General features: G+C 40.9%; 1 protein-coding gene across 2 annotated transcripts in view; it reads right to left on the bottom strand.

Moving 5' to 3' along the window:
* ccdc186 (coiled-coil domain-containing protein 186) overlaps positions 1 to 24,771 on the bottom strand; it is a 105,240-nt gene that overhangs the window by 45,806 nt on the left and 34,663 nt on the right. For both annotated transcript variants that reach the window (XM_064950949.1, XM_064950950.1), the window contains exons 7-12: positions 15,848 to 15,952; positions 12,853 to 12,951; positions 11,960 to 12,046; positions 10,948 to 11,090; positions 9,946 to 10,201; positions 4,843 to 5,032 (exon numbers count right to left, since the gene is read on the bottom strand). In XM_064950949.1, coding sequence (XP_064807021.1) covers positions 4,843 to 5,032; positions 9,946 to 10,201; positions 10,948 to 11,090; positions 11,960 to 12,046; positions 12,853 to 12,951; positions 15,848 to 15,952 — 880 coding nt within the window. The remainder of the gene's footprint in view (positions 1 to 4,842; positions 5,033 to 9,945; positions 10,202 to 10,947; positions 11,091 to 11,959; positions 12,047 to 12,852; positions 12,952 to 15,847; positions 15,953 to 24,771) is intronic.

Consider the following 24,771-nt stretch of genomic DNA (forward strand, 5'->3'; position numbering starts at 1 on the left):
AAATTTCTTCAGCTGCCTGAGGTTGTAGAGGTGCTGTTTCACCTGCTTCACAAAGATGTTGGTGTGGCGAGACCATTTCAGGACCTCAGTATTGTGCACGCTAAGAAACTTGAAGGTTTTGACCCTATCCATTGAGGCCTGTCCACTGCGGCCAAAACATGCCTTTACAAGGTGTCAAAAGCGTTCCACAGGGATGCTGGCCCATGTTGATGCCATTGCTTCCCACAGCTGTGTCAAGTTGGCTAGATGTCCTTTGGATGGTGGACCATTCTTGATACACACGGGAAACTGTTGAGCGTGAAAAACCCAGCAGCGTTCCCGTTCTTGACACAAACCGGTGTGCCTGGCACTTACTACCATACCCCGTTCAAAGGAACTTAAATATTTGGTCTTGCCCATTCACATGTCTAAATTGTCTCAAGGCTTACAAATCCTTTAACTTGTCCCTTCCCTTTCATCTACAATGATTGAAGTGGATTTAACAAGTGACATCAATAAGGGTTCATAGCTTTCACCTGAATTCACCTGGTCAGTCTGTCATGTAAAGAACAGTTTGTTTTGTATACTCAGTGTATGTTGATAACTGGTTGAAATAAATATAATTTCTATTCTACATGAAATTTCTTGCAAAAATAAAACACCATATTAAATAAACAAAAACACCATCAATTTTCCTTATGCAAACCATATCGGAGACTCAGAGCAGACAAAATAATGGTACAATTACATCTAAACGGTTTTAAATGTAATTTGATACATATCAGGGTAATTTGCTAATCGATGGCCATAATATTGGGTTAAATGACATTCATTAGACCTATGATTCATTATTTGCCAGCAGCATACCACCCTGCAGCCCACTGCTGGCTTGCTTCTGAAGCTAAGCAGAGTTGGTCCTGGTCAGTCCCTGAATGGGAGACCAGATGCTGCTGGAAGTGGTGTTGGATGGCCAGTAGAAGGCACTCTTTCCTCTGGTCTAAAAAATATCCCAATGCCCCAGGGCAGTGATTGGGGACATTGCCCTGTGTAGGGTGTCGTCTTTCTGACGGGACACTAAATGGGTGTCATGACTCTCTGAGGTCATTAAAGATCCCATGGCACTTATCGTAAGAGTAGGGATGTTAACCCCGATGTCCTGGCTAAATTCCCAAGATGTCCCTCATACCATCAAGGTCACCTAATCATCCCCAGCTTACAATTGGCTCATTCATCCCCCTGCAACTATTCTCCAGGTCGTTGCTGTAAATGAGAATGTGGGGAGTTTCTCCCATTCTTCTCTGCAGCCCAGACAAATGCAGTAGTGTAAATATATTGCTGTCAAGTTATGAGTGCATTTCCCATGACTTTGGGTTGTGTAATTATATTATAATTCTCACATGAATGTGATGCTGAATGTACATTCATGACTTCAACCAGCTTTCCATCCAAATGTTTTATGCGAGTGAAGTACATGTCAGATAAAACATTTTATGGCAGGCCTGATGGAAACAGAACATTATTCTGTAGACTTTCCAAAATTCCACAAAACAAAATAATCTAGACTAGATGGGATCTTTAGTGTCATTAAAATGAATTATGCGAGAAATATAGGTGGAAACTCTTATGTATAAATATTGATATAAGAACCAACATATCGAAGTAAACTTAGAATCACGCGATGACACTATAACTCGCCAGGAAAGCATGCAGTTCATTAGGATACAGATGAAATAAATTATGAAAGCTTAATGCTGCTTTCCAATAAATATCGAGGGTCTTATTCTGGTGACATGATCATTGACGCCTGGCTGCCGTTCAAAAAATAAAAATTATTTTGCTCTTTTGTCCATAATAATCTCATCATGTAGGCTTAAAGGTGCGCTCTAGCCAACAGCGCGCACACTCACTATATAACACAATATATTTTGTGAGGAAAAACATCAGTAGAGTTGAAAATGCGATGGAAACCCATGGAAACCTAGCTATTGTCACACAAAAACGATTATAATTTAGTAGAATAACAACATGTTACAATGCCTATGTGTAAAACTGATTTCTATGTCGTTTAGAAACTAAATTGTCCGTGCACTGCACTGCGTTGTTCACCTTTTACTTATTTGTTTCTGTGGGCTGGCCCTCATCAGCTCTGTAATCAATGTAATCCCATAGTTCGCTTCTGCAGCCAGTTTTGTCAAACTACAGACATAAAGGTATGATGTTTTCATTAGAAGAAGCCATGCTGTTTGCAATTTCTCTCTCCTCTCTCTTGCTTCAGCTGCATGCGCAAGCGCAAGTAGTATGGCTCGCTACTGCTCCCATGAGAACGTTCAGACAAATTACTAGACAGACTCGATGTACTCAATTCGTACATGACGTGACAGCAGTACCGAAAGTTACAACAATTCTAGTACCGAACCGTTTTTCAAATTGTATCGGTAAACTGTGCAACACTCACTATTCCATATGTTAGCCTAGTAGACCCCCCCATCACTTTGAACCCCCAGAAACTGTGGATTTTAAAGACTCACTCCAGTCTCCTTTTCACTTAATTTATCAACCAATTTACTTAACTTCTTTGATATAGGGGGCGCTCTTTTAATTTTTGGATAAAAAAAACGTTCCCGTTTTAAACAAGATATTTTGTCATGAAAAGATGCTCGACTATGCATATAATTGACAGCTTTGGAAAGAAAACACTCTGATGTTTCCAGAACTGCAAAGATATTATCTGTGAGTGCCACAGAACTGATGCTACAGGCAAAACCAAGATGAAATTTCATACAGGAAATGCCCCAGATTTTGGAGGCGCTGTGTTCCAATGTCTCCTTATATGGCTGTGAATGCGCAAGGAATGAGCCTACACTTTCTGTCGTTTCCCCAAGGTGTCTGCGGCATTGTGATGTATTTGTAGGCATATCATTGGAAGATAGACCATAAGAGACTACATTTACCAGGTGCCCGCTTGGTGTCTTCCGTCAAAATTTTTGCGTAATCTCCAGCTGCGTGCATTTTTCCATTTTCTTCAGAGGAGAAACAACTGCCATGAATGATTTATCATCGAATAGATATGTGAAAAACACCTTGAGGATTGATTCTAAACAACGTTTGCCGTGTTTCTGTCGATATTATGGAGTTAATTTGGAAAAAAGTTTGGCGTTGTAATGACTGAATTTCCAGGTGTTTTTCTTAGCCAAACGTGATGAACAAAACGGAGCGATTTCTACTACACAAATAATATTTTTGGAAAAACTGAACATTTGCTATCTGAGAGTCTCCTCATTGAAAACGTCCGAAGTTCTTCAAAGGTAAATGATTTTATTTGAATGCTTTTCTTGTTTTTGTGAAAATGTTGCCTGCTGAATGCTAGGCTAATGCTATGCTAGCTATCAATACTCTTACACAAATATAATTACGCTCCCGGATACGGGATTGCTCGACGCAAGAAGTTAACAAAAGATACATCTCAATAGTTGGTTCAGGTATGTCATGACATGGCTCAAGTGGGCTGCAAATTCGATCCGGGACCTGGGAAATAACATTTTGGCAGGGAAGAACACATTTTGCTGTTTTAAACCTAATTTCCTCCAATTCTACACATTTTGTCATGGAGCTGAGAGAATTGTGGTTTTAAAAGCTACACTGAACAAAAACATAAATGTAACATGTAAAGTGTTGACCTGTTTCATGAGCTGAAATTAAAGATCCAAGAAAATGTCCATGCGCTTATTTCTAATCAAATTTTGTGCAAAAATGTGTTTACATGCCTGTTCGTGAGCATTTCTCCTTTGCCAAGATAATCCATCCACCTGACAGGTGTGACATATCATGAAGCCGATTAAAATGTGTAGTTATGTCACAACACAATGCCAAAGTTGAGGAAGAGTGCAATTGTCATGCTGACTGCAGGAAGGTCCACCAGAGCTGTTGCCTGAAAATTGAATGTTAATTTCTCTACCATAAGCCACAAGAATTTGGCGGTACATCCAACAGATCAGATCTAAAACTCACATTTCTCAGATCACCCAAAAAAGTCACATACTGCAGCTTTAACTTTTCTAAATACCTTCTATCTGGTTTAACTGTTTGTTTACATATAAACCTTTTAAACATTTTTAATTAATTGTTTTACACCTAGACTGTCTGCCCAAGACTTTTCTAGGCAGAAAAAAACCCACCAAGTTGTCTAAAAAAACACTATTTAGCTGAAAAAAATGTTTTTACCCTTAAGTATGTGTACATTACTGTATTTATACTTGGGATATTGTTTGACCAATTGCTTGAATGCTTGCCAACCATGCCCGGGGTAGGGCTTCATCCTTTTGGTTACCAGCCCAACGCTCTTAACCACTAAGCTACCTGCTGGTTCCCCCGAAAGGGATGAGGGAGACTTCTCACCAGATTGACCTTCTTGCACGAGGGATGAGGGAACCATGGCTTGGGGCGTGTTATACAGTATAGGCAGGCAAGGCTTACACCCGCAAATCTCTTATTTGCCTGTTAGGCGAGATTGAATAGGTCTTCAGCGAATGACCCACACAAGGCCATTTCCCATAGTGAAATGTCTCCCTCAACTCCTTCAGAGAACCGGGGTTACATACCATAACTAGGGCTGTGACGGTCATGGAATTTTGGATGATGGTAATTGGCAATATTTCCATTTTAAATACTTTCAAATAGAAATAGCTGACTTGGCAACAATATTAGAAAATAATTGTTTAAATAGTAAATATTTCACGTCACATGTAATTGAACCCAGGTCTGAAACGTGGAAGGTTTCTAACCTTGTGATAACATCTTGATTTGAGTGTGGTTGATTTCTGACGCACCATCAACTATGTAGTTAGACTGTGGACAGTTTCTGACCTAGAATTAGCTGCTTGGTCAGGTCCTTGATGTTGGCCGCCTGTTTCCTCTTCTGGGTATGCAACTCGTCCCTCTGCTCCTCCACACGGGTCTTCAGCTGGGCCGTCTCCATCTGCAGCGTGGCCCTCTCCGCCTGCAGAGCCTGGACCTCATCCTGCCGCAGGGCCTCCTCCTTCCGGAGACGCTCGGTCTGCAAAATACATTGAATATGCAAGTCAGATAATACAAGATAAACACACAAACAGAAACACATTTTTTAAGGGCAGGGGTGCTCAGCTCCAATTCTGAAGGTCTGCGATCTTTGGGCCCCGTTTCCTAAATCATTAAAACGCTCATAGGAGCATTGTTATATATGAGCTGTTTCTCAAAACCATTGTTACTAAAGTTGTACCTAACCCAAACTCTTGTAATTAAAGACTTTGGATACTCGTAGAACAGATAAGTGCATTGTTAAATTATGTTTTGCCCTCCCACTAGAGGTTGATATTACCTTGGGAGTCCCGCGGGTCTTAAGGGTCCTACAGCAATGGGCGTGAAATTCTAAAGTAAATTTCGGGACAGGACGGGAAAGGAATGACAATCCACAGGAACGGGCAGTACAGGAATAATTTTCACCTTTTTAAAAATATATATTAGTCAAAAGTTTGGATAGCTACTTATTCAAGGTTTTTCCTTTATTTTTTCAATTTCGTACATTGTAGAATTATAGTGAAGACAAAAAAAACTATGACATAACACATATGGAATCATGTAGTAACCAAAAAAGTGATAAACAAATCAAAATATATTTTATATTTGAGATTCTTCAAAGTAGCCACCCTATTACAGGTACTCAAGAAGGTGGTCTGATTTCATAACTACTAAAACAGGACCCAGGTGGTAAGTATAAAGATCCAGTCCATTTAAAAAACTGGAGGCCTCATACACTTCAATGTTGTGATGCGAAAATCCTGGCGAAATGCATAGCACATAAAAAAGGTTTTACCAGATATTGTTCATCCTGATCAGACAGGTTTTCCACATGGACGATATATTGGAGATAAGTGGCGCAACGGTCTAAGACACTGCATAGCAGTGCAAGCTGTGTTGCTACAGATGCTGGTTCAATACCCGTGCCGCCCGCCACACTGGCAACACTTTAAGGGGCATCGCACTAATAATGGCGCTGACTAGGGAAACGTTCCCGCTGTTCTTAGTGCCAGTCTACACATTCAAACTAAAATAATGTAACTAATAATGACATCTTTATGCTTTCGTTAATAAAATAATTATAAAAATACTCTTTAAAAATGACAATGTTTATTTAGTTATGGATCCATAACGAATTACTATTGGGAATAAAAATTACTGAATTACAGAAATATCCTCTAATCCTCTATATGTAATTATTGGTGGAGAATCACGTCATATTTTTCGATAGACCATAGGCGACGAGAGTCTCACTGGTATTGAGTAATGTGCTGTTAAAAGTGGTGTAGGTCTTATTTATTTAAAGAGCATATTGAAGTTAGAAGCAATAGGATTTGAAGCAATAGCCTGCAATTATTTTAGCACCATTTCGCGCTGCTCTTAGACAAGCATGGGGACGGATCTTGATAATGAGATTTTTATTTTCACTTAATCTCCGTTTGGGTCTTGGTTTAGACTAGAATTAGAAAATTAGTCTGTAGAAATGTTATGCTCTTAGTGTAACCTTTATTTAACTAGGCAAGTCAGTTGAGAACAAATTCTTATTTACAAGGACAGCCTACTCCTTCCTCCCCATCGGGGAATTGAACCCCAGTCTCCTGTTTCAAATGATCACTTTAACTCTAATGGGAGTAATATTCTTTGTATTTTTATTCAATTATATTTTTCTTACTATAAAAATAATATAATATCTTGTCAGCTAAATGAACAAGCCTTACAACCTGTCATGGAGCATAGCCAGATAACATACAGTAGGCTACCTCATACTGTTTTTCATTAAAAGTTTCTTCAGATCTGACCAAAATAAATAATGGATTTATTGTGATGGTGTATATTAAAGTGATTTATTCTACTTTTTAAAAAAGTTTTCAGATTCAGAATCAAAAACAATAATAGAAATATACACATAACAACTGTGGCAGTGATTAATAAATACATGTCCATTGGGGTAGAGGCAGAGTAAAGACTGTTGAGGCGGTGGTGAGAATGACCATAGGGAGAGCAACATGACCCTTGAAGGGGTGTGGGGACCAAGTGAAATAAAAACAATAAAATACATCCATAGGGGGAGTAGCAAGGGGACCAGGCGTTCCACGGCGGTGGAGTTGTCATACCAGGCTATGATGCTGCCCGACAGTATGCTCTCAATAATGCTACTGTAGGACACTGTGATGGTCCTTGGGGACAGGCCGAAATTTCTTCAGGATCTTGAGGTTGAAGAGTCGCTGTAGTGCCTTCTTCACAATGGTGTCCGTGTGATTAGAGCATTTTAGCTTCTCTGAGATGTGTATGCCGAGGAATTTGAAGTTATTGACCGTCTCCACGGCTGCTCTGTTGATGAGGATGAGGGCGTGTCCAGCCTGGTTCCTACTGAAGTCCACAATCAGCTCCTTTGTTTTGCTAACGTTGAGAGAGAGGTTGTTTACCTGGTACCATGCAATCAGAGTGCCTACCTCCTCCCTGTAGCCTGTCTCGTCATTGATGGTGATCTACTACTGTCGTGTCATCAGCGAACTCGATGATAGAGTTGGAACTGTGTGAGGCCATGCGGTCGTAGGTATACAGGGAATACAGGAGAGGACTGAGGACGCACCCTTGTGGGTCCACGTGATGATAATCAGTGTCGCGGAGGTAATGTTGCCTACCTTCACCACCTGGGGGCAGCCTGTCAGGAAGTGAGCTTTGTAATGAGCATATAGGGAGGGCACTATGATATTGAAGACCGAGCTGTAGTCGATGAACAGCACCCTTACATATGCATTCATTTTGTACAGGTGGCTAAGGGCAGTGTGCAGAGCAATGGTAATTGCATCGTTCGTGGATCTGTCAGCGCGGTAGCCGAATTGGAGAGGGTCGAGTGTGTTTGGGAGGCGATATGATCTTTGACTAATCTCTTGAAGCACTTCATCATAACTGAAGTGAGTGCTACTGGTCGGTAGTCATTTAGTTCAGTTACTTTCCCTTTTTGGGCACGGGATGATAGTGGACATCTTGAAGCAGGTAGTTATAGCGGCCTGAGCTAGGGAGAGATTGAACATGTCCGTGATGTGGCTGGCTTTCTTTTTTTATACCATGATCGTTAGGAGCCCCTACCACATAGGCCTTGTGTCCAACCCGCTGAATCGCTCCTCCACTTTGTCCCTATGCTTGTATTTCTCCTTCTTGATTGATCTGCGTAAGTCATATTTTTACTGTTTAACCAAACTATTGTCCCCGGTCCCCTTGCCCTGTTTATAAGCAGAATCTCTTTCAGTTTTCCTTCAAGTAGATGTTCCAAAGGTGCACATCAGCTGCTTGTATGCATAGAGGTCTGGAGATGCTAAACTGGTGTATGTTAATTAACGGTCAATTACCGTGAGACCGGCAGTCTGTTGCATAACAATAACCGGCAGACAAAATGTCATGACCGCCACAGGCAATCTTACAAGAGCATTATCATCATGTGAACTATTTCACAGTACTATTCCAACCTCAGTATGGAAATATACAGTACCAGTCAAGAGGTCGTGATTGCTGCTGGTGAGTCTCTGATCCACCTCTACGCAGACGACACCATTCTGTATACTTCTGGCCCTTCTTTGGACACTGTGTTAACAACCCTCCAGGCAAGCTTCAATGCCATACAACTCTCCTTCCGTGGCCTCCAATTGCTCTTAAATACAAGTAAAACTAAATGCATGCTCTTCAAGCGATCGCTACCTACACCTGCCCGCCTGTCCAACATCACTACTCTGGACGGCTCTGACTTAGAATACGTGGACAACTACAAATACTTGTGTCTGGTTAAGACTGTAAACTCTCCTTCCAGACCCATATCAAACATATCCAATCCAAAGTTAAATCTAGAATTGGCTTCCTATTTCGCAACAAAGCATCCTTCACTCATGCTGCCAAACATACCCTTGTAAAACTGACCATCCTACCAATCCTTGACTTTGGCGATGTCATTTACAAAATAGCCTCCAAAACCCTACTCAACAAATTGGATGCAGTCTATCACAGTGCAATCCGTTTTGTCACCAAAGCCCCATATACGACCTACCATTGTGACCTGTACGCTCTCGTTGGCTAGCCCTCGCTTCATACTCGTCGCCAAACCCACTGGCTCCATGTCATCTACAAGACCCTGCTAGGTAAAGTCCCCCCTTATCTCAGCTCGTTGGTCACCATAGCATCTCCCACCTATAGCACACGCTCCAGCAGGTATATCTCTCTGGTCACCCCCAAACCAATTCTTTCTTTGGCCGCCTCTCCTTACAGTTCTCTGCTGCCAATGACTGGAACGAACTACAAAAATCTCTGAAACTGGAAACACTTATCTCCCTCACTAGCTTTAAGCACCAACTGTCAGAGCAGCTCACAGATTACTGCACCTGTACATAGCCCACCTATAATTTAGCCCAAACAACTACCTCTTTCCCTACTGTATTTTATTTATTTATTTATTTATTATGCTCCTTTGCACCCCATTATTTTTATTTCTACTTTGCACATTCTTCCATTGCAAATCTACCATTTCAGTGTTTTACTTGCTATTTTGTATTTACTTTGCCACCATGGCCTTTTTTTGCCTTCACCTCCCTTATCTCACCTCATTTGCTCACATCGTATGTTTCTACTTGTTTCTACTGTATTATTGACTGTATGTTTGTTTTACTCCATGTGTAACTCTGTGTCGTTGTATGTGTCGAACTGCTTTACTTTATCTTGGCAAGGTCGCAGTTGTAAATGAGAACTTGTTCTCAACTAGCCTACCTGGTTAAATAAAGGGGAAATAAATAAAAGAGAGTTTGGACGCATTGATCATTGTTTCCTTTCCCCTGGGAAAAAATGTACTACCTGAAATTACCTTGAAAACCTCAATCAAAAATGACAAAAACATTGAAAACAACAGTTTGTGTTGTGTCAACTCACCTGGTCGGCCAGTGCTGTCTGCGTCTCGTCCAGGCGGCCCTGCAACTCCATGGAGTTGGTGCCCAGTCGGTCCAACTGGGCCTGTAGGCCATTGCTCTCCGACTGCAGCAGGGCGTTCTTGCTGCTTAGCTTCTCCGTGAAGCCTAGGAGCTCAGCCTCCCGCTCCCGGCTGCCTTGCACATCCAGCTGGAGGTCGCAGATCTGGACGTTCACGCTCTCCACCTCCTCGCGTAGACTGCCCATCTCATGCTCATCCCTGAGGAAGACACATTGCACATCACATTTTGTTTTCTAATTATCTAGCAGACAATTATTTGTAGCGATTTACAGTCACAGCGCATTCAACTAAGGTAGGTGAGAAAACCACATTTCATACAAAATCACAGTCATTTCAAGTAAAGCTATCCTCAAAGCAGCTATCAGCAAAATCAGTGCTAGTAAGACACACACACACCATAAGTCAGTGTGCCCTTAGAAGTGTACGTGTGGATTAGTGCACAGGGATGTCAATACGGACAGTGACAGCCATTTCTCTTAAGTTGCTCCCTTTCCTATGGCCCATTTATTTGTCCTCAGAATGCTTTGACAGATGAAAAAAATGGGATGGGAACCTCTACTGTGTTGCGTTTCCCTTTACAGTGCTGTCGAATCAATGAGGATTGGGAGAGATAGGACAGGATGCCACTTCAGAGAATCGGCATTCATTCACAAGGTCACACACTAGAATCAGCCAAATGGTGCAGAGGCAAGCAATACAAGATCAACCGACTAGTCTGTGTGTGTGTGTGTGTGTGTGTGTGTGTGTGTGTGTGTGTGTGTGTGTGTGTGTGTGTGTGTGTGTGTGTGTGTGTGTGTGTGTGTGTGTGTGTGTGTGTGTGTGTGTGTGTGTGTGTGTGTGTGTGTGCGTGCGTGCGTGCGTGGAGGGTATGTTATAGTGTGTGAGAGGGAAAACGAGTGTGACTGTCTTTGTTTGTCTGTGTGTGTGCACAAGTGTTGGCTCACCGTTGGTGCTGTTCCTCCAGTGCGTGTATCTCTCCCAGCTTGTCTCTCTGCCTCGCGATCTCAGCCTTCTGCCTGTTGATGATCTCTCTGTACTTGGAGAGCTCATCCTCCCAGCGAGGCCTCTCATCCTCCAGACACTTCACCTAGGATCCAGCACCGTGCATGCACAAGCGAGTGCACACACACACACACACACACAAGAGAGAATCCCAATTTATACCTGGTGCTAACATGTGTCCTTTGTCCTGATCTTGTCCACATTCTGTTTGTGCCCACATTTTTTGACAGGTGTCAGTGTTTTCCATATATGCATTTAGCAGGGGCGCACCTCCACTGCTAAATCGCAGCCGCCACTGCAATTTAAAAAAATAATAATACAAATGATTTAATTTCAATCATTTTTGGGGGGTAAAACATTTTCAGTGTAAACTTAAATGAGTAAAACCAGATATAAAGCATGTAGAATAGATAATGGAGCTATATATTTTGTAATGACATCATCTTTGAGAACTAACAAATCATCCCCCCAAAAAAATAGACAGTCAGGGAGATAAAAAAATTCCAGACATGTCATGGCATGGGGCCCCCCCATTTATTTTGTGATAATGTTTGAGTCACTCAGATAGCATAAGAACAAGGCATAAGCCATGGCAAAATGTGTATAATTGCAGGAAATGTGCTTTGAAACTACAATTTTCTCTCATACCCATGACTAAATGTGTAGAATTACAGGAAAATAGCTTTAAAACTGTCAAATGTTCTCTCTGACCAATGGCAAAATGTGTAGAATTGTAGGAAATTATATTTAAAACAGCAACATTTTGTCAGCAAAATGTTGTCTCCGGACGTAGTAAGGCAGACACATTTCAATACCATGTGTAAACGTGACAGAACTTAATTAGATAGTGAATGGATTATCTTGATTGGATAATGAAAGCCACATTAGTGCAAGGTGTAAATGAGGCTAGAGAGACAGACACACACACGCAGAGGCCAAGACACATACACACACCTTTGCCCGCAGAGTGGTCAGTTCATCCATTCCCTCATTGAATGTCCTCTTTAGGTCTTCTAGCTCCTTGGCCTTGGAACGGTGCATCTGTCAATTAAAGCAGAGGATTCGCTCGGTTAGCTAACAGTCTGAAAAGCTAGTGTTTCAGATCCAATTGCCACCTATTCGCGATGATGTTACAAAATGCTTTCTAGAATATGTACAGTAGTAAGAAGAATAGCTCAATTAGCATAATTTTGATAATATTTTTTATATTGTATTATTACTTATTGTTATTGCATTGTCGAGAAGGAACGTACAAGTAAGCATTTAATTTGACGGTGTATACCATGTGACTAATGAAACTACTGATGCTTTCCTACAACATTTTGGAATGTTCATTCAGATCATCCATCTTTCACTGTTCTAAATTATTTAGCCAATGAGATATGGTTTTGCTTCCATTTCAGAATATCTGCTTTTGTTTTGGACACCGTTAAAGTTTGTTCATGTTAAAGCTTTCCTATTTCTCAGTAGCATGAAGTGACTTTGGGATATTACTCAAGCAATACGTGAAAGGTTTGAATCTGGAGAGCATAGGTGAGGTGAATGCAAACCAGCAATATCACTTCCAGTAAAGCAACATTAATCAAATCGAAGCTAAAACATCCTCATAAAAAAACATCCTCATAAAAACAAACTTCCCAAGTTTGCCCTTGAATTAAGTTGATATCCATGGCAACGGGGCATTGCATAAATGAGAAACAGCAGTTCTGAAGTGTTTTGAGTTGTGACCGATTGCTGAAACATTGATAATTTCTCTGAAGTGTTCATCTTAACAGAGGGCAGTGGATATGGGGCAGTGTGTACGTGTATGTCGGTGTGTGTGTGTCTGTGTGTGTGTTGTGTTGGACCTCTAGCTGGTCTGTCTGTTCCTGTTTGTGTTTCTCCAGTTCGCCTTTGGTCTCGCGCAGCTTGGCGTCCAATTCGTTCGACTTGATCTCCTCTGACTCCTGAGAAAGCCGGGGGGGGGTTAGAGAAAGCACAGAGAGGAACAGGGGGGAAGGAGCAACAGATGGAGTGAGAGAGGATGGGGATAGAGAATTGAAAAATAAACAAGGATGTGGTAAGAGAAAGAGGAGTAAAGAAGAATGGAGAGAAATCATAAGAGAGGAAGGAAAGAAACAAGAAGTAAAGAGAAAAGAGATCGATTTAAGGGTAAGATCGTGTCAGAATAACCAGTGATTTCCACAAGAACATAGATTAGCCAGCCAAATAGAAAAAATAGCCAGCCTAGCGATGCCAGGCCAGGGGGGGTCTGGCCCAAGTAGCTCTATTTTGGTGGCTTCTAGTACACTCTAATGCCTTGATTACATCTGAAATACACAGCGAAATAATGTAATACTTTATAGTTCATCTCCCAGATTGGAAAAATGTGTTGTGGTATTGTGTAGAAAGACATGACTGTACAATTGAAATGAAAATGTATGAATTCAGTGAATTGTTAGTTGTTTTGGATATTGTCTTGGTCTAGGCCTACATGATCAGGAATAGTTTCCAAGTAGAACATGAAACCTTTTTTAACATTTAACCTGTCTTCTCTTGAGATTAAAGTCTATTTACAGTTTAACTGCCAAATATTTATTGCAACAATGAGTTTAGTTTTTCAAATAATATATTTTCTTAAAACAAAAAAAATGAAGTAAATAGCCCACATTATCTTTAAAAATAAAAGATTTTGTTTTTCCAGGTAGAGTATGCAAAACAAATTTTCACTGGATTCATGAAAATAATCATGATGTCATTCTGCCAGTTAATCATAGGCTACTTCGTAGTTAACATTTAATTGAAAAGGTTTTTGGGAAAGCTTTTCCATCAACCAGTAGACTGTTTTCATTAGCATCATCGCTAACGGCTACACAGTGGTATACGTGCACACACACACACACACACACACACACACACACACACACACACACACACACAGGCTTGCGGAAGAATTCACCCACTTGGCATTTTTCCAATTTTGTTGCCTTACAACCTGGAATTAAAATACATTTAAAGGGTTTGTATCATTTGATTTACACAATTTGTGTGTGAAATAAACAAGAATAAGACAAAAAAACAGAAAACGTGAGCGTGCGTAACTATTCACCCCCCAAAGTCAATACTTTGTAGAGCCACCTTTTATAGCAATTACAGCTGCAAGTCTCTTGCGGTATGTCTCTAAAAGCTTAGCTCATCTAGCCACTGGGAATTTTGCCCATTCGTCAAGGCAAAAAAGCTCCAGGGCCTTCAAGTTGGATGGGTTCCGCTGGTGTACAGCAATCTTTAAGTCATACCACAGATTCTCAATTGGATTGAAGTCTAAGCTTTGACTAGGCCATTCCAAGACATTTAAATATTTCCCCTTAAACCACTCGAGTGTTGCTTTAGCAGTATGCTTAGGGTCATTGTCCTGCAGGAAGGGGAACCTCTGTACCAGTCTCAAATCTCTGGACGACTGAAACAGGTTTCCCTCAAGGATTTCCCTGTATGTAGCGCCATCCATCATTCCTTCAATTATGACCATTTTCCCAGTCCCTGCCGATGAAAAACATCCCCACAGCATGATGCTGCCACCACCATGCTTCACTGTGGGGATGGTGTTCTCGGGGTGATAAGAGGTGTTGGGTTTGCACCAGACATCGGGTTTTCCTTGATGGCCAAAAAGCTCAATTTTAGTCTCATCTGACCAGAGTACCTTCTTCCATATGTTTGGAGAGTCTCCCACATGCCTTCTGGCGAACCCCAAGTGTGTTCACTTATTTTTTCTTTTAGCAATAGCTTTATCTGGCCACTATTCAGTAAATGCCCAGCTCTGTGGAGTGTATGGCTTAAAGTGGTCCTATAGACAGATACTTCAAACTCCGCTGTGGAGCTTTGCAGCTCCTTCAGGGTTATCTTTGGTCTCTTTGTTGACGCTCTGATTAATGCCAAGTGGGTGAATTCTTCCGCAAGCCTGTGTGTGTGTGTGTGTGTGTGTATGTGTGTGTGTGTGTGTGTGTGTGTGTGTGTGTGTGTGTGTGTGTGTGTGTGTGTGTGCATTTTTCAAATGCTAGTTAAAGGTCATCACATTTCACATTGGATTTCTTAACAAAAAGGTAAGACTGCAGTGGCGTTCTGCACATACAAGCTTGTTAGCAATCTAGCTAAATGTTTGCTCTGGTCCAACGTTAAACCAACTCTGAAGTTCAAAGACATTAAACTTTCCTCCATAGAAGCCGTTCATCTGTAGGTATAATTCTGTGGGCCTAATTCAGCTTCAAAGCAAGCTTCCTCCATCCTCTCTCTCGGTCTCCTCACCCTCAAAATTTCAGTTGCATCTCGCACCCTACACTGACAGGCAGCAGTGTGTTTGTCTTTCATTATGCTTAAATCATGCTGTTAGGGCAAAATAAAATTTGCTCTTAATGAATTTCCTATACAGATTAAATTGCTTACCCGCTCCACAGCAAGCTACTTTATCTGCACTTAATTTAATGTTTGCTTAAATCATAATAATACAAAAAAGTATATTTCAGAGGTTTAAAAAGGAACAGAAAGGAATGATGTAAACTGGTACTTTTTGGGGGTTCGAACCAGTTCAGAACTTTGCTGGTCGGAGCAGTGGAATAGAACAAAAAAAAGTAGCATTCCGTTCAGAACAAAACGGACTGGCAAATTGAAACGTTTAATTTAAAGTAGCCTAGTTAATATGAGGTGGAAAATGTAGCCGTCTGTAACTGGCCGATTTGCCCACAGCCGGCACTAATGTAAAACATTGAATAAACATAATCAATTCCAAAGCAAAGATCTGAGGCCATATGTATTCAGTGTCTCAGAGTAGGATTTGCTGATCTAGGATCTTGAAAACACACAGACGCACACCTGATATGTGCGGATCATGTCCTGGCAGTTCTTGCGGATCTGCTCCGTCTCCTCCTTGGCCTGGGTGAGTTTGGCCGTGGTCTCTCGTAGTTTAACTTTAGTCTCCTGTGACGAGAAGAAACCAGTGAATGTTACAGTTTTTCGCAATCACAGACAAGCATTTTGTGAACAATGTCATACATTTTCAAAACCCTGTACACACGACAAAGAACTGTGGACTTTTGCAAAACAGTAAATGTGTTTTCAAAATGTAGTTGCCATCAATAATAAATGGTACCATAAAAATTGCAAATACATTACACAAAAGAACACGACTGCCTACAAAAAGATGATCAAACATACATACCACTTGAGTCAAGTTGACAAAACAAAGTTAGCTTGTCTAAATAAATAAACATTTAAATCAATATTTCTTTACAGTCAATCAAAAATGCAGTCACACAAATACAACCATCAAAATGTGCGGAATTATGGGTAATTTGGCTACTCTCATTTTATCCTTATTTCACCAAACAATTTAATACGCATCAAATCAAAGATTGGTTTGTGATTATACCAATGGAACAATTACAATTACATTGCAGGGGTTGTCATTAACGGTTGCCTGATGGCCCGGAGATAAGGCGACCTGAACAGTCAGGCAGGTGGAATTTGGTCCCGAAGACAACCGTTACTTTGCAATGACAATAGTGTTTCCATTTGTTATTGTGCATCACACAACAACAAAGAAACAAGGCAATATATAACAATTCTTCTCCCTACATTGTGTTCATAAAAGAAAATAGATTATTTTCATCAGAATAATTTACTTTCTTTCATTTTTAACAAAAGCCTGACCACCTAGGTTAAGCTCAAAAAGTAAACACAGGGGGGGAAAAAGTATGCCTGCCAAATGCGGGTAACTTGGTTAAGTTCTTGGTGACAGGGGGGCAGTATTGAGTAGCTTGGATGAATAAGGGGCCCAGAGTAAACTGCCTGCTACTCTGTCACAGATGATAATATATGCATATTAGTAGTAGTATTGGATAGAAAACACTCTGTAGTTTCTAAAACTGTTTGAATGATGTCTGTGAGTATAACTCATACGGCAGACAAAAACTGGAGAGAAAAATCCAACCAGGAAGTGGGAAATCTGAGGTTTGTAGTTTTTCAACTCTGCCTATCCAAGATACAGTGTAAATTTGGTCCGATTGCACTCCCACTAGATATCAAGTCTTTAGAACCTTGTTTGAGGCTTCTACTGTGAAGGGGGAGAGAATGAGAGCTGTTTCAACCAGAGGTCTGGCAGAGTGCCCTGAGCTCAGTCTCGCCCACGCCCGTGAGATTTAGCTGCGTTCCATTGCATGTCTAAAGACAAAGGAATTCTCCGGTTGAAACATTATTGAACATTTATGTTAAAAATATCCTAAAGATTGATTCTATACTTCGTTTTACATGTTTCTACAAACTGTAACGGAACCTTTTGACTGGATCTAGTGCTCACGCCTCGTGAATTTAAATTTGTGAACTAAATGCGCGAACAAAAAGGAAGTATTTGGACATAAATTATGGACTTTATAAACAACACAAACATTTGTGGAACTGGGATTCCTGGGAGTGCATTCTGATGAAGATCATCAACGGTAAGTGAATATTTATAATGCTATTTCTGACTTCTGTTGACGTTACATGGCGGGTATCTGTATCACTGGATGTTTTGGAAGCAAAACATTACTAACAATAACACACCAATGTAAACTGAGATTTTTGGATATAAATATGAACTTCATCAAACAAAACATACATGTATTGTGTAACATGAAGTCCTATGAGTGTCATCTGATGAAGATCATCAAAGTTTAGTGATTAATTTTATCTCAATTTCTGCTTTTTGTGACTCGTCTCTTTGGCTGGAAAAATGGCTGCTTTTTTCTGTGACTAGGTGCTGACCTAACCATCGTTTGGTGTGCTTTCGTCGTAAAGCCTTTTTGAAATCGGACACTGTGGTGGGATTAACAACAAGTTTTTCTTTAAAATGGTGTAAAATACTTGTATGTTTGAGGAATTTTAATTATGAAATTTCTGTTTGAATTTGGCGCCCTGCACTTTCACTGGCTGTTGTCATATCGATCCCATTAGCGGGATCTCAGCCATAAGAAGTTAAAGGCACAGTCAACTTAGTCTACGTAAACTTCTGACCCACTGGAGGTTTGATACAGTGAATTGTAAGTGAAATAATCTGTCTGTAAACAATTGTTGGAAAAATTACTTGTGTCATGCACAAAGTAGATGTCCTAACCAACTTGCCAAAACTATAGTTTGTTTACAAGTCATTTGTGGAGTGGTTGAAAATGTTGTTTTAATGACTCCAACCTAAGTGTATTTAAATTTCCACATTTAACTGTATACGGGTAAGAGTTTAGCTACAGTTTCAGATATACGTTTGTATTGTTTGTTTGTAAGTTTGTATTGCTAGTGCTCTATGGATTAGGATTATGGTTCATTGTTTAGCTAGCATGTCTAAACAAAAGACTCCACTTCGCCAGATAATTACATGACCCATCAAAACAGCCAGGTGTGTCTGACGGTGATTACGGTTATTTATTGTATAATAACGCAAAAATATTTATATCTGGAATTAGTCTTTCAGCATCAGTAAAATGCCTGACTCTCCTCCACCAGTCTTACAAGAAGAATGCTCTAATGCCTCCCATCAAAAAGAGAGCTGGCCCAAGCAAGCACAGGTTGCACCTGAAGCATGAGGACTTGCAGCGAATTGTGAACTTCAACAACTACGCAGAGGATAATGCAATAGTGTTATCAAGACACCACCCAGGACACCAACATTTGATGGAAAACTGATGCCATCCCATGTGACAAAAGCAGCAGTGTGGCATCTCTACAAGGAATAAATTACTACACTTGGTATGTAAAGCATAAAGAACACGTTTTGATTATTTAATTGACCTCCAACATGATTGGCACTACATTTATTTATCTGACATTATTTCTGTATTTTCCAGAGGTACGTGTAGTCGGGCTGTGTGTTATCATTTTAGGTGTGTTATCACTTTCAGTTTCCAAGATGTTTCAAATCTAATCAAATTGTATTGGTCACATGCATATATGTTCAGCATATGTTATTGCGGGTGTAGCGAAATGATTCTAGCTCCAACAGTGCAGTAATAAATATCTAACAAGTAATATCTAACAATTTCACAACATATACCCAATAAACACAAGTCTAAGTAAAGGATTGCAATTAAGAGTATATAAATATATGGACGAGAAATGTTAGAGTGGCATAGACTACATTACAGTAGAATAGTATAGAATACAGCAGATACATATGAGAAGAGTAATGCAAGATATGTAAACATTATTAAAGTGACTAGTGTTCCATTTATTAAAGTGGCCAGTGATTTCAAGTCTATGTATATAGGCAGCAGCCTTACTGTGCTAGTGATGGCTATTTAACAGTCTGCTCAATGCAACGGTGATGCATTGGGCAGACCACACCACCCTCTGTAGAGCCCTGTGGTTGCGGGCTGTGCAGTTGCTGTACCAAGCGATGATACAACCCGACAGGATGCTCTCGTGCATCCAAACGTTTGAGGGTTTTACGTGCCAAGCCAAATATCTTCAGCCTCCTGAGGTTGAAGAGGTGCTGTTGCACCTTCTTCACCACACTGTGTGTGGGTGGGTGGACCATTTCAGTTTCTGTATGCAGTATTGTATTTGTATTTATTATGGATCCTGCTCTGCACATTTGGAGGTAAGTGAACCTTACCTGATAATGATGCATAAAAAAATTATTACGTTTTACATTACATTTTCCTTTTTAATGTTATTTTGTTGTTTGCAGGTGCACTATCCTTCTGATCCTATGCAGCCAGGTTCCATCAACTTTTTAACCCATCGCAAGTGTGGCTTGTTTGGTGTCTGCTGTGAAGGAATACCACAAGTCAACTACTTGACTGATGAAGGCATGTCATCCAGCAAAGGCAGTAGCGCAGTCATCAACTACATGCACCATTTCTTCACCAACTACAGAGTTGGGGAAACATGTGTGGACCTGAATTGTGATAACTGCAGTGGTCAAAACAAGTTTGTACCTGGCGGACCATGCACCAGCTCCACCACAGTCTGGACCTTCACTTCCTGATCACAGGCCACATCAGGTTTGCGCCGACGGGTGCTTCAGCCTCATCAAGCAGCGCTTTAGAAAGACCATTGTGACCATTTGTCTGAGATTGCTGGTGTTGTGAAGGACAGCACTGTGACAGAGGTCAACATCCCACAGCTGGTTGGACTGGAGGATGGTACGGTGCTGGTAGAAAGCTACAGTGCCTTGTGAAAGTATTCGGCCCCCTTGAACTTTGCGACCTTTTGCCACATTTCAGGCTTCAAACATAAAGATATAAAACTGTATTTTTTTGTGAAGAATCAACAACAAGTGGGACACAATCATGAAGTGGAACGACATTTATTGGATATTTCAAACTTTTTTAACAAATCAAAAACTGAAATATTGGGCGTGCAAAATTATTCAGCCCCCTTAAGTTAATACTTTGTAGCGCCACCTTTTGCTGCGATTACAGCTGTAAGTCGCTTGGGGTATGTCTCTATCAGTTTTGCACATCGAGAGACTGACATTTTTTCCCATTCCTCCTTGCAAAACAGCTCGAGCTCAGTGAGGTTGGATGGAGAGCATTTGTGAACAGCAGTTTTCAGTTCTTTCCACAGATTCTCGATTGGATTCAGGTCTGGACTTTGACTTGGCCATTCTAACACCTGGATATGTTTATTTTTGAACCATTACATTGTAGATTTTGCTTTATGTTTTGGATCATTGTCTTGTTGGAAGACACATCTCCGTCCCAGTCTCAGGTCTTTTGCAGACTCCATCAGGTTTTCTTCCAGAATGGTCCTGTATTTGGCTCCATCCATCTTCCCATCAATTTTAACCATCTTCCCTGTCCCTGCTGAAGAAAAGCAGGCCCAAACCATGATGCTGCCACCACCATGTTTGACAGTGGGGATGGTGTGCGATCACTCTAGTCAAAACAGGGTCTGCGAACGTTCGATTACATTCATTTTCTATGGGCTCACGCTCGTGTTCCAGTTTAGCCAACTTTCTTAAGCCGTTTTTCAGCCTTGGGTGAATTTTGACTTGTTCTATTGTCCAGCCTATAGATAGCCAGAGCGAACTTAACACCCAAATGTCCATTGAGAAAGCACAACGACTATAACATTTAGCTAAGCTAAGAATAACTTGCAGTAACAGAAGAAATGGCTGAGAATTAAGTGACGTGCCACAGAATGCAAGGTGTGCTGCAGCATGAAGCAACTTTTAAAGGAGGAACCACTGTAGGGCACTGCACGGTTGGGTGACCAGGGCCATCTGAGACTGCCTCCTGGGGGAATTTCAGCGTGTGAAGGCTAACTGTGTCCTGCATAACTTGGACACGGGGACCAGGAGGACCAGGAGAGGATCTGCACCTCGCTGCCGTGTGCCAGAGGAAAGGTCTGCTGCTCTGCAGGATGTTTCAAGGATGGAGTCGAACAACGCAGTAAGAGAGGCAATCCTTGTGCAGGAGATCTTCATCTCCTACTTCTTCGAAGAGGGTGCTGTTCCCTGGCAATCCCATAGACTATACTATGCACAACCAAAGGCTCTTTCAAGAGCCTTCCACATAGCAATAAGAGTAATCTTCCATTTACCTAGCGATGTCAACTGTAGTTATTAAATTCCCAGTTTTTCTCCCTTTGATTTCTACTTCTCAAGGGAGGGTGCTGTTTAGGTAGGGGTGATGTCTGTACAAAACCAAAACATGCTCTTAAAATGTGTAAAAGGTAAATATTTCCCCCCAATTTTTTTTTTGAATTTCCCGCGCTGTCTTTTCAGCGGAATGTTGGGGGGGGGGGGTTCCTCTAGCGGATCCTGTGTCAGGTTAAGATAGCGTCTGCCCCCAGTTGGCCAGAAGGTCGGTTAGTACACACCGCAAGAGACATTATTATGTAATTGTGATGAACTGAGAGAATAGTATGTTTAGTTGCACTGTTACTCATAAAGCATTTGCAGTCTTCCCTGCTCCTCTGTTCTTACCGCTTTCCTTTTACAGTCTCTCATACCTCTCTCCCCACCTTCTCCCTCTGTTTTTATCATGCACACCAGATGTGCATTGAAGTACAGATTTAACTTGTATTCATTAAATTACAATTCTAATATTTATAATGCATGTATGTATTTAGAACACTTGGATAATTAACTTATTTCAATAAAGTGTTTCACATTCCCTACTGGTTGAAATTCTCTCATTTGATGAAATACTACACCTATCCTGTGCTTATCAGATCAATGCAGACGAAGGAAATTAACCGGTTTTAGAGTATTTACATGACACATAGGAAGTGTACTGTTTTTAAAATTCTATTTCTGTATATATGAATTACAAATCAGCCTTAAGCTAGTTAATTCATGTTTCTAGTCTATTGCATAGTTACAACGTGTAACCATTGATCTCCCAGGACCAGGACTTGTAAACACTGTTGAAGTGTATAATTATAATACATTAATACAGACACAGCATCACTCAAAGACTGGAGTTTGATACTCCTGGTATTGGATATGACTGAAAAATACATTAATTCCTGAACTGCACCTTTATTTGCCAAGGTGGAGTCCATGAATGTGTGCCAAGGTAGAGTCAGTGAGCATATTCAATGTACAGGCTCCAATGTGGAGATCTAATGCTTGGTAATAACTAAATGTATATACACGACTTGCATCCGTGGCACAATAAAGTTAAATTACAGTGCCTTCGGAAAGTACTCAGACCACTTGGTTTTTTCTACATTTTGTTACGTTACAGTCTTATTCTAAAATTGATTTTATTTTTTTATGTAAAACGTAGCAATCTACACACAATATCCCACAATAACAAACCAAAAAAGTATTTTACAAATTTTTGCAAAGGTATACATTTTTTAAAACTGAAATACCTTATTTACATAAGTATTCAGACACTTTGCTATGAGACTCGATATTGAACTCAGGTGCATCCTTTTTCCATGGAGATGTTTCCTTGAGATGTTAGTACAACTTGGAGTCCACCTGTGGTAAATTCAATTGATTGGACATGTTTTGGAAAGGCACACACCTGTCTATATAAGGTCCCACAGTTGACAGTGCATGTCAGTGTAAAAACCAAGCTATGAGGTCCACGGAATTGTCCAGTTTCCAGACAGGATTGTGTCGAGGCAAAGATCTGGGGAAGGGAACAAAAACATTTCTGCAGCATTGAAGGTCCCCAAGAACGCAGTGGCCTCCATCATTCTTAAATGGAAGAAGTTTAGAACCACCAAGACTCTTCCTAGAGCTGGCCGCCCGGCCAAACTGAGCAATCGGGGAAGAAGGGCCTTGGTCAGGGAGGTGACCAAGAACAGGATGGTCACTCTGACAGAGCTCTAGATTTCCTCTGTGGAGATGGGCCAAAGGGCACTTAAATGACTCTCAGACCATGAAAACCAGATTCTCTGGTCTGATGAAACGATGATTGAACTATTTGGCCTGAATGCCAAGCGTCACATCTGGAGGAAACCTGGCACCATTCCTACGGTGAAGCATGGTGGTGGCAGCATCATGCTGTAGGGATGTTTTTTAGCGGCAGGGACTGGAAGACTAGTTAGGATCGAAGAAAAGATGAACGGAGCAAAGTACAGAGAGATCTTTGATAAAAACCTGCTCCAGAGTGCTCCGGACCTCAGACTGGGGAGAAAGTTCACCTTCCAACAGAACAATGACCTTAAGCACACAGCCAAGACAATGCAGGAGTGGCTTCTGGACAAGTCTCTGAATGTCCTTGAGTGGCCCAGCCAGAGCTTGAACCTGATCGAACATCTCTGGAGAGACCTAAAAAAAAATAGCTGTGCAACAATGCTCCCCATCCAACTTGACAGAGCTTGAGAGGATCTCCAGAGAGGAACAGGAGAAACTCTCCAAATACAGGTGTGCCAAGCATGTAGTGTCATACCCTAGAAGACTTGTTTCTGTAATTGCTGCTAAAGGGGCTTCAACAAAGTACAGAGTAAAGGGTCTAAATACTTATATAAATGTTATAGTGTGTAGATTAATGAGGGGGAAAAAACAATTGAATCAATTTTAGAATGAGGCTGTAAAGTAGCAAAATGTGGCAAAGGTGAAGGGGTCTGAATACTTTCCGAAGGCACTGTATATTCTACTCAATCCATGGGCTTCATTAATACTATTCAGACTGTTTTGAAGCTGATACAACCGGCTATGATAGCTGAGGTTCATAACAAGGTTTGATACTAATATGTATACCAAACGTTTTAGGGTCCATACACAGATCGGCTACATAGCTAGCTACACATCCATAGGCATACAGGAATTGTTATCCTACACTGCACAATAAGCAAGAACATAGTTAGCTAGCTACGTTACATCTGGTGCATAGCATGAACATATCAGCAAGGCAAGCTTTTTTTTTCTTCAATTTGCACTAACCGCTTTAACTAGCTAGATTCTTTACATCCACTATTTCACAAGACGACAGCCTTGTCTGTTAGTATTCTCAGGAGTCACGGAAACAACACAAATTACAATTGCATACTCATGTCACAACGCCCATAAAGCTAGCTAGCTGTACATTTTTTTATGATTTGTTGTGACGTTATAGTTACTTACATTTGCTTCCATCCTAGTATTTTTGTCAGACATCTTTGCTGAAGAAAGTCTCCAGTGTTGGGTCGCATAGCTTCAAATTCATCATGGAAACCACTCGATATGACTGGTCATCGCCCAGCGGTCGCCGCTAGTGATTGACATAAAGTTGTAAAATGTACTTTTTCCACCTCCTCCCACACCACGTTCGTGCCGCCCAACGGTCCCCTGCCCACACCGCTTCTTACCACTTTCCTTC

This window comes from Oncorhynchus masou, chromosome 31 (genome assembly GCF_036934945.1).
Source record: "Oncorhynchus masou masou isolate Uvic2021 chromosome 31, UVic_Omas_1.1, whole genome shotgun sequence".
Classification (NCBI taxonomy): domain Eukaryota; kingdom Metazoa; phylum Chordata; class Actinopteri; order Salmoniformes; family Salmonidae; genus Oncorhynchus; species Oncorhynchus masou.